The 16,068-nt window shown below is 40.7% G+C and overlaps 1 protein-coding gene across 9 annotated transcripts in view; it reads right to left on the bottom strand.

Annotated features, from left to right (window-relative positions):
- cald1a (caldesmon 1a) overlaps window positions 1-16,068 on the bottom strand; it is a 96,683-nt gene that overhangs the window by 39,937 nt on the left and 40,678 nt on the right. For 5 of the 9 annotated variants that reach the window (XR_008600201.1, XM_055006475.1, XM_055006474.1 and 2 more), the window contains exons 3-7: window positions 8,218-8,355; window positions 3,297-3,705; window positions 3,169-3,201; window positions 2,859-3,083; window positions 151-254 (exon numbers count right to left, since the gene is read on the bottom strand). Coding sequence is in view for 8 of the 9 variants with exons in the window: in XM_055006475.1 (XP_054862450.1) it covers window positions 151-254; window positions 2,859-3,083; window positions 3,169-3,201; window positions 3,297-3,705; window positions 8,218-8,355 (909 nt within the window). In the remaining variant the exon portion in view is untranslated. The remainder of the gene's footprint in view (window positions 1-150; window positions 255-2,858; window positions 3,084-3,168; window positions 3,202-3,296; window positions 3,706-8,217; window positions 8,356-16,068) is intronic. The other 4 variants (XM_055006477.1, XM_055006478.1, XM_055006479.1 and 1 more) reach the window with 3 other exon arrangements.

Raw genomic sequence — 16,068 nt, 5'->3', positions numbered from 1 at the left:
GATTTTCCAGACACTTATTTTTAACTGGCGCTGAACTGGGGCATGAATCCGATGAATGCCGAGTTTCCTGAATAATTTATAAGACCTGGCTATCCCCAGAGGGACTGAGAACCAGACAGTGACTCGCTGTGTGTTGTTGTTCTCGCGTACCTGAGGGTCCTCTCAGGTTTCCGGTGCTGTTTGGGAGTCGCCTCCTCGTGCAGCCCTCCGTTGTGCTTCCTCTCATCCTCCTTGGCTCCGCCCCTCTCATTCACCTGCAGCCAAACAAATGCAGTGAATACAGATGTGACGGGTGAGGAATGCCGGAAGGAGGCGAGATCGATCATGTGACATGGCGCGATGTCGCATGAGGGGAAAGAGAGCACACCCCAAATAAAATAACACAGAACGTCACATCTGACCGAATCCACTCCAGACTTACTGCTGACTGAGGATTATCTAACGTGTGATCACACCGGGAGTGTCTCCAGCTGTGTAGTTTCTACCTCTTCATCATCAAAAACATAATTCAAGTTTTCTATCTTTTAAATATTACATGGCAAAGTCCAATATGTGCACAGCCAGTCCAGTTTTGAAGACCATATATTATTATTCTTCAGACTAAGAAAAGTTCTGGTTAAAATACTGACTAGAAAATTAAAAGTTTGGTTCATCAGCTTGAGTAAGTGACTCATTACACAAGAAATCAAGGAGCGAAGTGTTCACTTGAGCTGTTAAATAAGAGTCCAGATGCTTGTTTTTACTTAAAACACAATGAACTACTGCTGATAAAAGTGGATTGATTAACCCAAGTTTTGCTTTTCCAGCAGCAATTCTCAGTTTACTTTTCACTTATTCTTATAGTAATATACTAAACACACATATAAAGGCAGCATGTAATATTTTATTAAATTCTGTCCAATGATTTTAACATAGAAGGAATAAGCATTTGTTGTTTCAAACATATCGTATCCCGACAACAGAATGGACGTCATGAAACAATCAAGTATAAACTAAATTTCAAATGATAAAGGTCAGACGGAGAGTTGAGTCACAGACTAGAAATCAGTCACGAGTCACACATCTGAGGTGTTTGTGGTTATTGAGATTGTTGATGCTGCTATGTTTCAGTTTCTACACTAGCAGAAGGGCAGCGTATATTCTGGTGACAAGAGCCAGCCTTGAGTTGTTTTTGTCAAGTGATGGCGGCAAATGGACTGGTAACCATGAGTGTGAAGATTTCATGTTGACGTTGTTGGGTGTTGAGACTGAACAACAAGATCAAGATGCAGACATGTTTTTGGTCCAGTTCTTGGAATAGAAAAAACAATGATCTTGTCTTCCATCTTTTAAACTGGGAGGAATCACTCGACCATACCATCACTCCTTCGCCTTCATGGGCCACTATCCATACAATATCTATGCAGTGTTTCCCTGTACCAAATGCTATGCAAAAGAAAATTAGGTCAGCTGAGTCAATGGTCTCACCTTAAGACTTTTTTTTTTAAATTGAGGAGCCTTTCCTTACTTTATTTGAGATTTAATTTTCTTTTTAACTGTCCTTTATTCCATTAAATAACCTTTCTACCTCTTTGACACCATGTGCTTTTATCTGTCTCTAAATTAAGATGATTTTATGTCTTGTCTGTTTTATTTTGCTCCCTTATTAAGCATTTTGTAACCTGGATTTTGAAAAGTGATCTATAAATGAATAAATAAATATTTTTATTTGCGCTGTACAATGGAAAATAAGACTCATGGATGAAATGGACCATCTATTGTCCAACAAAGAGTTGTTGCCCAGTGGAGTCCACTACAAAATAGCTCTGATGTCAAATCACGGTTTCGGTGTGGGCATCAACCAGTTTCCATTAGGCATTTCCTCACATATGGAAGTAGATGATCTCTGGTTGTGCAGACCAACAGTTTCATCAGTAGTCACCCAAGTCGATCTCAAACAATTTCGCAGATGGACAAGCTTAATGTGACGCTTCTGGGCTCCAGCGGTGGCACGATTTTCTGTCAAGTCATGTCTGAAACTATTCCTTAGACCACAAATGATGAAGTTGAGGACACTGAAGTGGCTGGCTACTGCTCTAACGAACATGCCAGCATCAAATAGCCAATAGCCAGTTCTCGTCTTTGTCTTTTCATCTGTGGCATCGTGTCATTTGAAGAAAGCTGTATTAGGGTGGACTTTTATAGCCAATGGTCAAAGGAGTCTCTGTACTGGTAACACCATCAGACCATTGTTCTTTCAAACGTCGCTTGACTTGGGTGTGGCTTATCTCAATGATCATGCTGCATTCGTATTTTTGTTCAGTGTTGATATATATATATGTATATATATATATATATATATATGTATATATATGATAACAGATAAAACGCTTAGTATGGTCAAAAACTTTTGATTGGAAGAACACAATATGATGGCTCAGGTATTTAATTATCTATCTCTGCTTCTGTTAGTTGCTGGAGTGGACTCGTGTAATGTGATGTGTTGTCACTCTCTCAGCTGAGGTGGAAGACATGCAGAAAACACACTGTGACCACGCTGTGAAGCATAGCATTAACCTCATTAAAAAAACTGGTTGCATGGCTGCAACCACACCTCGTAAAGAGCACGCTCAGTTACCACCAGTTTGCGAAAGACGCAAACCGCACTCACAAACACGAGGTGTCCGGGTAATTTCAGCATCTGGCTTTGACAAAAATCACAAAGTCAACACAATCGGCTTAATAAGAGAGTGTTTTTAACAGTTTAATCTTGAAAGACTTCTGTTGAAGTGTCCTCTCAAAGACACTGAAGTTACCCAGAGAGAGTTTCTGTGCTGTGCATCACACCTCTACTGAAATTCTTACCGCATGTATGATACCTCATTATCCTTTGACTGCAGTATCTCAGATACCTCAAAGTCCTCTTCACTGTCATTTCTTAGTAACATAGGCTTGTTCTCTGGTGAATTATCTACATTATCATCCTCAGGTACCTCTTCCGCCTCCCCTGACGCTATCGCATCCTCCTCAGCCTCTGAATTTGCTGACTTGGCCTGATTTGAACTCTCACTGACTACAGAAAGTGTTTCTTCTTCAGCGAGAGCCTATAAAAAAGGATTATAGCAGTTTTTTTGACAGAACAATCTCAGGGATGTGCATTGCAAAAAGCCAGCAAATCGATCACCATACCTTGTTTTGCATTTTAGGCTCGTCAGTTGACGCCTACAGAAACAAGCATCACATTTGCAGGAGCTGTCAGTTACTGGAGTTAAATAATCAGCAAAAATCAATGAAAAAATAACAAACAGGTGACTGACCTGTTCTCTCAAGTAAGACCTTCTCGGCTTGTCCTCCTCCACTTCAACTTTCTGCTCCTCCTCCTCCACCTCTGTGGCTTCAGGAGCAGCCTCCTCTTCCTCTCTCGGCTCCTCTCGGTCCTTCTGATCCCTCCTTGAACTGTAGGTCGCTGGCTTCTCCTCCTCATCCTCATTGTCACGGTAACGACCCCTACGCCAGGAGGAGGGTCTCTCCTCTTCTGCGTTGTTTCTCTCCGTGGCGACGCCGTCGGTGGCCTCGGTGTTGTCCAGCTGCCCCTGTCTCTCCAGCGCCTCCTTCATGCGTCTCTGCCGTCTCTCCTCTCGTTTGGCCATCCGGTCCAGCAGCGCCTGTTCTTCGTCGTCTCCGCCGCCTCCATAAGAGCTGCTCACAGTCACTGTCTCTGTCACACTAGAGAGAGAGGAGACAAACATTTCAGTGTTTTTTTCTAATGAGGAGGAAGTTCTGAGGTCAGAGCAGACGTGAGCTGTTAAGAAAACGTGGCCAGTGGAAGTAAATGCATGAAATTATCTCTTGTTACCACCACAGTGCCCTTGATCGAGGCCCATCACCCCTAAAAGGAGCTTGAACGTGCTCTGTGAGCAAAGTTTCCAGATCGTGGCTGCCAGCGGTTGTTGTCAGCTTTATAGCCTCTATGCAGGGAATGCTGACAAATGGTTTTATCGACAGGTTTTCACCACAGCTATTCTTTCAAATAAACTCAGGTCAGGCCTTAAAATGAACAGAAAATAAGCACATTCTCTTGATTTCAGGTCTGGATTTTTATATCTCACTCTGTCAGCTATGTACCTGCTGCAGTGTAATCAAGACTGAGAGTCTACAGCCATGCTAATACTTCTGTGAGCTTAGGAACAAGGTTTTTTGCAGGTAAGTTCAAACATCAGTATGCTTGCACTCCCACAATGACTATAATAATGTGCTGATTTTTAATTGAGACAACAGTTGTTGAGACAATTTGCCCAGAAGAGAAACAGAACCAAAATCAAATTAATATACAGACAACAGGAGTGGAACCAAAGTGCTACACAACTACACTAGCAGGCCATAAAACATAATATAACACAATGATTAGAAAACTAATCTAACTAGAATAAGAATAAAACATTAAAATAACAATGAAACACTACAACAGAACAAAAGATGAAGTCGGAGTGAATGAACTGAATTGAGAAAAGGGGCGACTTCAGCAGTTTGTGAAAATTAAGTAGTTCTTACATGACAAGATAAACGGTTAATTAGAATATAAAGAGCCACTGCAAAGGCTTGATCACATTCATTTTTCTGCCTTGATCTTACAACATCCAAGTGTATCTGGTTGCTCGAGCTCAGTGTTTTAACTCGTGATGATACGAGTTTTGCTTAAAAAAAAAAGGTGACAAACCTATTTAAAACCTTAAAAACAAACTATAAAATCATTTAATAAGTGCTGGACTGGGCAAGGCGGCAGTGGAAGGAGTTATAGAATACAGGTGTTACATGATGATGCTTTTCTTTTGGTAGAAGACAAGCAACCACAGTTTGTATTATGTAATGAGCCACAAACAATTTGTCTCCGAGAGAGAAAAAGGCATTCATGTTGGATAAAAGTCTTAACTGAAGAAAGCTAGTTTTAATAAGTAGATTAATACATTTGAAGAAGGCGTCAAAGATCACAAAAAAGTTTTTTGCAAAAGATTAATTGTACGAGGCAAACAAGTTCAAGAGGTCATGGTCATTAAAATAGTCTAGCTGACTAAATTATTGATATTGAGAGAGTTTGGATTCATACGGATTTTACTAACTTCAGCAGTCCAGTACGGTTTTTATTTTGTGTTTTTACAGGCATATGTATTTGTGTATCACTGGCAAAACCACCATATACATTCGGACTTTTCTTCTGGGGCTCGTGAATGGGTGTACAAAAATTCATCCAACAGTTTTTGAGATATTTCTGCCCGTATTAAAATGGTGGACCGACCAACATCTAGATTCATTTCATCCAGTTTTTCAAAATCTTAGCAGTCCTGCAAGGTCTTTACTATTTTTATTTTTAGAGGCATATAGAGTGGTATATTGTCTGCAAAACAAAGAACAATAAAAAAGAATCTTGTGCTTCTTAAAAACCACCAAAGACATTAGTATTCATCCTCTGAAGGCCATGAATGAACAAATATTTATCCAACAGGTTTTGAGATAACCAATATTTCTGTCTGAATCACATTGATAGACTGACCGACAGTCTGATTAGCCAATATAACCATTCATCAAGCCGTTCTTCTGTATGGATCAAAGTACACATCTGACACATTCCCATCAATCAATAAACATTGAAATAGCCTCTTGCATAATGGGTAAAACATCTGTAAAAGAATCTACAGGTATACTGCTCAAAAATAGGTATATCAAATACCAAATGACTATTCTTCCACCTCACTGCAAACAGCATGACTCAAACTATTCTGACCTAAAAGTCTGGCAAACATTATCCTTGCATCTGCACAATCAACAATGGCCAGCGAGCGCTAGGTCCTGCCTCAGCATCCTCCTGCACAATCCCCCTCTTGTTCGACCGGCCCAGGATGTATCTCTGAGCTCATAGAGGGGAAACATTCATGACCACAAAGCAGCGTCTGTGTTTCTAGATGTCAGAGCGACCCACCACTTCCACTGTAGCCAAGACGACTTATTTCACAGCTTTAAACTGTATAGAAATTGATAATTAGTTCCTTTGTTCCTACAGCAGTCTTTCTGGTGGATAGGTATGACATAATGCATTGTTGAGGGGGTGTGCATGGAGCTGTAGCAACAGCTAGGCTCATTTAGAGAGTTTGGAGGATGACGTGCATGTTTCACCTTTCCAAAACACAAATTACAAGAGTGGAAGTGTGAAGAATGTGTATCCGATGACTAGTCTCTTACTAACAATAGCGACAGAATGTTACCTCAAAGGTGAAGGAGCAACTACTCTAGCAAAGAGTTTAAAAAGCCCCGTTCACAACCAGCAGAACTACTGAGGAGTATGTCCAACATTTTTTGAAAATCCATGTGGGGTTACATCAGGTTTCATCAATACCATACCTTACTACAGCTATGTCACAGTTGCAGAACAATTCCATGTATGAATCATGAGCTACAAATATCTCATACATTTAGTTAAGATATACTTAGCTTAGCTCCATCTACCAGAGTTGCACTGGTGCATATATGCAGGGATAAAGCCTGTATACCTGGATATTGGATGTTGGGTTGTAGGGACAGTATGCCTTTCTACCAAAACACCACAATGCCATGTATGCAGCCAGCAAATGCAAACTGAACACCTCTTTTACAGGGTTGCATATCATGAAAAGATCTTTTTATTGTGCTTTGTGGTTCTTATAAATTTGAAGGTGTAAAATAAAATTTGCTAAGATATGAAGATGTTTATTATGTCATTACTCCAGCACCCCAATACTCAATAGCCTCCCAGCTTTGCAAGCCAGTAAGAAATCTGTTGACCTGCTACGTTCCAAATGAAGAACTAATAGTCGTCTAGCTCAAACTTTGTACAACCCTTCCCCATCACTGCTTGCTGTATTCGGGGTGAGTCACACAGAGAGAGCAGCTGCCTCAAAGTTCACTGGGTTTTATTTACCTTCCACAGCTGCTTGTGGTAAGTATAAAATGTCTCAAAAATGATCAAAGCACATCAAATGTTCTGCTGTTGGCTGCAAGAGTGAACACAAGAGTCTTCATGCACCACAAGTGTTAGCGCATTGTGCAGCTAATATAGCTAACTTTACAATTGGCTTTGATCGTATGCCCTCAGGTCAAAGCTCTGTGGAAACTGTAAAGCTGAGGGACCTGATGGGCTGTGAATTCACCAGCATTTCTATTTAAAATGATCACTCAAACCAATAGTTAGCAGTGATTGAAAGTCTTGATCTCACACACTTATTTACATCTGCAAGGCTGCCTTGTGGTCAGCTCCACACTGTCGATCACAGAAGCAGAGAGAGTCTTCTTCCTGAAGGAGGTGTGGGCAACAGTAGCTTAGCAGCACTTAAAGCTATAGACACTGAAATAGTCTGTTTAGAACAGGACTATAACCAGTGGTCATGGTGAAATGAACCATCTGTACAGTATTCTGAGATGGAATTTGAGAGACACATTCATAGGAAATGCGACTTTCATTCATTTTCTGAAAAGCAGCTGGGTTCTGCTCAAGGTTTCTTCCTGTTAAAGGGGAGTTTTTTTCTTGCGACTGTCGCCTTAGGGCTTGCTCTCGGGGTTCAGGCCTATGGGTTCTGTAAAGCATCTCTGTAAAGCGACAATTTGAATTATTTTTGGCGCTACATAAATAAAATTGAATTGAAATTGAATTGAATTGAATTGAAAAAAGAGGCATGATGGATTATTAAAGCAAGTCACCTGAATCATTAATCAGCTGGATTAAACAACTCATGGAGTAAATTTTTGTTTTAATAGGTAGTTAACAACCAATGACAAAAACCAGCAGAATTCACAGTCACTGCCAAGAAATGAAGCTTGCTTTTGTCTGTTTTTGAGCGAGATCAAGGAGCCATTGTTTAAAGAAATGAATTTCCAGTCTTAAATCTGCACCTTTATCATGGTACTAATGTGCTTGAGAGAAAGGAAAGCTTGACATGGTCACTAAGAGTAAATAAGTGAGAATAAGTCTTCAAATAATCTCCAAAACTTCAACACCAGGAGATGTAAAAAGACTTCAGAGGCACACTTCTGAGCTTATCTGACAAAGAAAAGTGACTCACTGCTTATTTATTGATGAGATGCCACCTCTAACCTCAACAGGCAGGATGACATTACACCAAAAAGTTTTCTCTCCGTCTTTCCTGGTGTCCTCAGTCGACTGCTGACTAGTATTCACCACAGAGAGACTTAGTGATGCTATATGTGCTTCACCTGTGGCTGTTGGTCATGACCAGGCTGTCTGGCTGGCTGCTGGGCTCCTCGCTCTCCCTGCTCCTCAGCCTCTCCTGCCGAGCCCGGCGCCTCCTCTCACGGGCCGCCTCCTCCTCATCATCATCATTCCTCGCCATCCTGAGGGAGACAAAGCAAGAAAGTGAGTGAGAAGACAAAGAGACACATTTTCTTTTTCTTTCTTTTTGTCTCCCAACTTTCCACCCTTCATCTCTTTCTTCCCATCCTCAATTTAGCTTCACAGTTGGAAACTTGAAAGCGAATGATTCTTTAAATTGGACTGTAATCATCACAGTGACCGAACCTGGTGGATTTGCCCCCAGTTTTTTTTTTCTTTCCTCTCTCCTATCAAGCCGACCTGTCAGCTCTGCAACAACCAATACTTCTTATCGTGGCAGCAGTTTTCACGAGCTGATAAAAAAAATGTCTGGAGACATGGCTTAGCTGAGGATAACAGAGAGTTTCTGGCCCACAGCTTGTACTGGTCTGGAACAGAGCAAACTGGAGAAACCAATAGTTTATAGTCCTTCAGAGGAATTTAATACCATGTTAAATCTAACAATTGGATTTTTCTAAAGTTAACAAACTGAAATAAAGATTTTTATCATGTCAAAACTACTTAGCAGTATTTTGTGCTGACAGAGGTAGGATGAATTTTGTTTGGCTCAATAAAATTGGAAGCAAAAGCTCAATTTTGTTGAGACACCCATTTCAACACAAACATCAACCTCCCAGTTTAACCCTCTGAACCCTAGAACCATCCAGTGGGTTTGAAAGGCATGGTGTCTTTACAAAACTGCCAAAATAATTCAATTTATTAGAGGCAGAAACTGTAAAAACAGCAAGAATCATCGGATCTTGAACTTTCCAATGGTCCTTGAACTATTCATCTGTGATGTGTTGTTCAGTTGAGAAATGAAACCAAATCTACGCTCTCAGCAAAACTAAGGGACACAGTTAGCTTGACTCTGTCCAAAGATATTCAGAAAATATCTGCCTACCAGCTCCTTTAAGTCCAAATTATTAACATTATTATTAACAGAATTTTTCATTTGTTTAATTCAGACATTTTTCTTAACATTTGGGCAGAGCTAGGCTATGTGTTATATATATTTTTACAGTGCATAAAAGTGAAAATGATCCTTGGGATAATAAATGGCGCTTTTCCACTAGCACCTACTCGGCTCGACTCTACGCGGTTTGTGAGGTTTCCATTAGGACATAGTACCTGGTAACAGGTACTATTTTAGTACCTATTTGGCCGGGGTTCCAAACGAGCTGAGTCAAGCCGATAATGTGACGTCTACAGAGTGCAGGCCACTGATTGGACAGGGAGTGACGACACACAAGAGCGACTCCTTCACGAAAACCAAACCCGCCATTTAAAAAAAAAAAAAAAAAACTGGCATCAGTGACGTGCACATTGTTTTTCGCGGAACTTGGCAAAATTTGAATATGACCGAGCAGCAGCTATACCATCACCCTGATGTCCTCCATTGTTGTGTTGCGTTTGTGTCACACATAAATGGCATTAAGGAACTTCCGGGCCGCCGTGCTATGACGACTCCACCCACAATGAGGTGGTACTCAACGTAATGGAAAACGACCTAAACCGATTCAAGCTGAGTCGAGTAGTTGCTAGTGGAAAAAGCGCCTTTAGATGGCTTGTGTTTGGATTGAAACACTATCAACACTGTCTGCAGCACATGTAGCAGAGTACATATCTGAGCTGAGCAGACGATTGTGGGGAGTCAAGCGGTGGCTTCAATGTAAGCTGCTATATAATTTATGACAAACATTGTAGATGGGGTTATTTAACAATGTGTCCAAAATTTTAATTTAAATTGACATATATATATATGTATGTATAAAAATAAAGAATATCAGGTAATATATTGGTATCTGATTATTTAACCCTTTAAAAACCCTGCACCTGGTATCAGTTAAGTGGTAATGACCTCTTCATCTAACTTCTAAAAAGAAAGAAAAACAGCCAATAACTTAGAGACATGTTCAGACTGAACCAGGAAGTGCTTTCTGACAAAACTACTCTGCAGAATTTCTTACTGAAAAGCTCAAGTAAGCAGTAAAAGCAGCTGCAGAACTATTCTAGCTACACCCTGAATTTTCTGTTCCTCCTTCTGCTCCATTGGGTGTATTTTTCTCATTACTATGCATAACCAATCAAGCATACTCTATATGCAGCAGGGTCATGGCAGGTCATGTCTAAACATCTGCTTTTCCCATTTAAGAATTTGAGAACTTCTGTCTCCACTCCACGCAGGGATGAATCATTGTAAAAATAAATAAATAAATAAAAAGGCAAAGATCTATGAACAATTCAAACCCTAATGGAACAAAATCCGAAGCAGACACGCTGTGGATGATTGTGAATATTTAGTTAATGCAGTGGGCTAAGTAAAGGGTGTGGCTGCATGCTTTTATAAACAAGACTCCACTGTTCAACAATCAAGTTGGCCAGCAAGCTACTGTATATTTATGTGCTTAAATCTGATTGAAGCAACAAGTTCAGGCTTTTTTTCTGGGGCCAGTTCAAAGTCAGTCTGGGGAATAAAGGGAATAGTACAATAGTTTTTGAGAAAAAGACTACACCCTAAAGTAAAGTACATTTGATACTGAACTATAAGTCAAGGCATCATAAAGTCAAGATAAGTAACTAAAGAGTGGCACTATCCACTTTTTTTCAAACTTATGCCTGAACTGCAGTGTTTCTGGCCACCTGACATCTATGAACTGAGCTCCATGCTTGATCTATGCTGCCCTGCCTGACCTTTCCACTCCCACTGCTAACCACATGCCCAGCTACCTAACATCACAACGCTGCCTTTGAGGTCAGCCAGCGAAGCATGCCGTTGCATGTTAATTGCAACATGTGTGGTGAGCCGAGCTAAAGCTGCACGGGTTTATGTGAGGTTTTATGGCTTGTGAACAACACTTTTTCCCCCGTCTTTTCCTTTTTCAGATGAATCCGTTAACGCCCAAGTTTGACCTGTGGGACGGTGACATCGGTGACGTCAGCACATGTGTGTCTGTTTAATTCGGATAATTCAGCACTTTTGGGTGTAGAAAATCGGCCTAATCCAGAGTGAAGCCTGTGCTGAATACTAGCCCCTGTGGCCACGAGTTAAAGCGATAATATATTCGAGGAAACGCAGGTAAAACATTTACATTTCAGCATTTTAGCACCATGAGATCATCAGATTAACTCCGAAACAACGTTATCTGAAGTTTGCTAACATTTGCCACAATGAGCTACTGGCCAATTCCACACGAAGCAAAGCTAAAGAAGAAAAATGTGCTATTCAAAAAGTAAATTCTTGCTTTAAGTAAATATTTTTTGAGTTGCATTCATATTACATCAACTAGAATGAGGGTCCCCTGCAATAGGAAGTGCATTAACCCTTATTTAAAATGCCAGCGCAACATGGTGTTTTTGTCAGAGGGGGGAAAAAAAAAATTGTGAAACAATAATTCCCGAAGGACAGATCCATCCCAGAAACGGCACCAAATGTCATGAGAAAGGGAAAACGACAGCAGCTAAAAATGGAACAAAAGAGTCCTCGGTGGCGGTGGCGACGACGACAATCTCAGGGTTAAAGATTCCTCAGTGGGAGAGAAAGAACAAACTCCTAAAAGCTGAATTAGCATTCCTGTCAATCACAGCCTTGGCTAGAGACACATACACAACCAAAGCCCTGATTTAATATCCCCTTTTCCTTACCTAGGCCCCAAACTCTATCAGCATACTGACAGAAATATGGGGAGAGGTGGAAGGGGGAGATACAGGCAGGGGAAAAAAAAAAAAGAAAAAAAAGGAAAAAGTGAGTGAAATGGAGAGTGAGGATAAAGAGAAGAAGTGGGAAATGAAAAATGAGAAAGGAAAGGGCGTGCACAATAATGGAAAAAGGAGTTATCTGCAGATTTTATCACAGTCGACACCTTTTCCTGTACAGAATGATGTGTAGCCAGAGTAATAAGCTTCAGGTATGTGTCCCTGCCGGTATAGAGTGTGCAACAGACGCAGAGAGAGCAGCACTATAATAATGCAAACTTAGTTTTACATGTGGTTAAAAAAAAAGGAAAATTAAAAGTTCAAGTTTTTGTTCTGATTTCACAAAGTCTGCACACAAAGCATCGGCATCGGCGAGCCTATTAGGGAGAAATATATCCAAATATTTTCTTTACGGCAAAATATCTCAGAAATGTCAGTGAAAATAATTTGGGAAAAGCCCATGAGAAAAGATTCTTCACCCCTCCTTGGTTAGAGAGAGAGAGAGAGGGAAGGGAAAAGGGAGAGAGCATCGAGAGAGAAAAGGCTGCTGTGAACCGAGGGGAGGGGAGAGAAGGAAGGGATGGATAAGGGAGAAGGGAACGAGGGTGGGGGCTTGGCTTGCACTGTCAGAAATGCTGACCCATTCCCACGCTGGCCTCTCTGGACTATTTCCCTTGCTAGTGCCGGCCCACAAGACCACAACCCGTCTCTTTCCCCCACCCTGCTGAGCCAGCTCCAAGAATACAGAAAGTTTACAGCGATACAATCCCCCCAGAGTGCCTTTATACCAACTTACAGAGATACTACAGCATCCACACGGAGTGAAAAAGTAAGATTAGAGTTGACTCAAAAATGGCTGCAACCTCCATCTCTCTATCTGTATCTCCCCTCTGTCTCCCTGTCAGAAGGTTTACGATGGTCATGTTTGGAACAGTCCATTCACCCAGGGCGGGGACTGTTTGGCATGGCTCATTCACGGAGGATGGGTGTTATTTCCTCGGCCCTTCCTGGTCTCTGAGGCCGAGGGCCAGCGCAGATGTAAAGAATAAAGAGGAAGAGAGGGAGAAAAAGCGGAATAAGCGTGGGAGAAGAAGAGGATGTGGAGATAGAAGGGTTAAAGATTCAAGTGGAAGAAAAAAATGGGATTAGAAGAAGCAAGGAGAGGATGAGAGGAAGATAAAGGTGATATTAGAAAAAGATAGTGAGAAAAAATGAAAGTGGGGGTTTAGGGAGAACAAGTAGCAGAAGAAGAAAGACAGTAAAACCCAGATAAGAAGGAGGAGAAGGAAGAAGGAGGATGGGATGGAAAAGGAATGAGAGGAGGAGCCAAAGGGAAAAATTACTTCCCAAAGAGACACAATGAAGTAATGCTAGCCAAAACCTTTTTAAAAATCAACATTACATTATAATACAACATTCAAGGAAGAGGTTTTGTGAAATATTTCCTACTCACATTAATGTGACTATGAAGCTACAAATGCTAACTGGTTAGCTTGGCCTGAAAACCAGCTCTGTCTCCAAAGTTTGCTGACTAATTTCTGTCCAAAAGCCAAAGTGCTGAGGTTGTACTAGGAGTTATGCTCAGGCATAAATTTCGTTTGAACATTGGAGGGACTGGATGTTCTCTCCAAGGAAATTTTAAGATAAGATAAGCACGTATTCCTCTGAAAGTGGAAAATAACGAGATTCTTCTGTGAACAGGGAATACTGAGACACATACACAACCATCAAATTTAAGCAACAAACACTGAATTTTCTGCACAGTGGTAATTTTTTTATGCATCAAGTATGGTGAAAATGTATTTATTTATGTAAAAGAAACCATAGAATTCAAGCACAATGCAAAAACACTACAGTTAGCTCTTCAAAATAAAAGTCCTCTGGTTCTTTAATGTTTTTATGGGGTGGAGAAATACACAAGTCCTAAATATTGCGCTTTCCCCCTTGAAAGCTACTCCTACGTGTGCAAGACCACTTAACTCTTGGCAAGGACACAAGTAAATATGACAAAATGTCATACTAATCCTGCCCAAATTACTCCATTTTCCAGAGTCAGAAACTGCTAAATCAGAGAGTTGCTGGATTTTCAGCTTTACGACAGTATTTGAACTACTCATCTGTGAAATGACTGTCAGAAATCTCCAGATCTAAGTTTGAAATTGTGATAGTTTATCAAAACTACTTTGTTCTTCATGTCTCATTTAACCCTCGTGTCGTCCTGCGGGTCAAAATTGACCCGTTTTAAAATTTGAAAATGTGGAAAATATGTACATATTCACAGTGAAACTTCTGATGTCCACATTTTCAGCATTTTTGGGAAATCTTTGAACATTTTTTGGTGGAAAAAAAGAAATGTTAAAAATGTTTTTTAAGAACATTCAGAATTTAAGAACATTATGTGAATGTTCTTAAAAGATTAGAAGTTTTACTGATATATATGTTATCACTTTAGATATTTTTAGGATTTTTTGGAAGATTTTTACAAATTTTTTTGAAAATATTTACAAGAATTTTCTTGCCAAATTTGGGGGTTTTTTTAGATAAAACTTTTAAGGGAAACTTTTAAGGACTTATTGGAATTTTCTTCCTGAAGTTTTTGCAAATTTTCAGAAATTTGGGGAATTTTTTTTGCTGAATTTTTGGATTTTTTTTCAGACAAGGAAACCAAATTTTTTGGTGCCCGTAAATGAGGCCAAAAGGAGGGTCAAAAACACACAGACAGTAAACGTTTTGTTCTTAATAGATTCTGTAAAAAACAAAAAATTCTGTGACCCTCCAACCAAGAACCAAGAAGCCATTTGCGACTCAGCGACAACCAACGATCAAATGACAACAAGATAAACATTTTTCGGTTGAACTGGGCTGAACTGCAGGCAGTGTTTACTCCGAGCAGATAGCAGACAAATATGGAAACACATGGCATTCTAACTGTGCTAGCTTGCACAAAATACATTTTTGAGTTCTCTCTCCTTGTGGTTGTGGTTGTGCTGTTTCCATAGAGGAGCAGGACTTTATATTACTGTTAAAAATGAGCCTGCAGCGAATGAAAAATGTGACAGGAGCAGAAACTGCTTGGCGTTTAGAGAGTTAAAACTGTGATTGTGGTCATGCAGACTATCACCTATCTGCAGTACAGCCACTGTGTGTGAGCAAATATTGTTAAAGCCAAACCGAGCACAATACGCTGCTCAGCTTCAGTTGGCAGGAAGTGACATGTGTTACAAAAGAAGACCATTTTTAGCCTGAGCAAGATACCATTTGGTCACTGAATTGACTGGGAAAATTCCACATCCGTGCGCTCTCTTCGGATACGATGAAAAAAGAGAAAAAAAGGAGAAAAAAAAGAGCAGAGACATTCCTGTCTGACTGTGTGCTCCAGTGAAAAGAAACATGCTACAGCGCTGATGAGCAGCACGGATCGGGGAATTGAAAAGCACGAGAGAGTGTGAGAAACTCTAGAACGGAGAATTATGTGTGTGGCTTCACTGAATAAAAGTAAAAGTGAATAGAAGCCCGCTGCGCGCCTCTATGTCAACAATAATTTTCTTACAACTATAACTGAGGCTGATGTAAGACAGAACAGGGAAGGCTTGGCTGTCCTCCCACCACACACACACACACACACACACACACACACACACACACACACACACACACGATTGTACACTCGGCTGTAGCTCTAAAAAGTGAATGGACCTTGTCAAGACTTCATCACCTGATGCTGATCTGAAACACATCCACTCATACCTCAGCGAACACAATGCAGCAGCGCTATTACACAAGCTGGAGGACGCACACTCTGTCTTACACAGACAATCACAGTGTCCCAGCATGTAGGAAACAGCTCATGGAGACCTGGCCAGCAAACACTTATAATAGCCAGGAATTTGGCATTCCTACAGCCATTATTATATGGCCCCACATTCCCTCTTCACTCTCCGTCTTCTCCCAGCACGCTCGGTGATGGTTGAATGGAAGCAGGCCAATGAGGCAACATGTGGTTTTGACTAGTCCAACCAAGAGGGGCATGTAAATATTGA

The sequence above is a fragment of the Amphiprion ocellaris genome, chromosome 21, assembly GCF_022539595.1.
Source record: "Amphiprion ocellaris isolate individual 3 ecotype Okinawa chromosome 21, ASM2253959v1, whole genome shotgun sequence".
In the NCBI taxonomy this organism is placed as follows: domain Eukaryota; kingdom Metazoa; phylum Chordata; class Actinopteri; family Pomacentridae; genus Amphiprion; species Amphiprion ocellaris.
This window is presented reverse-complemented; position numbering and strand designations above follow the sequence as displayed.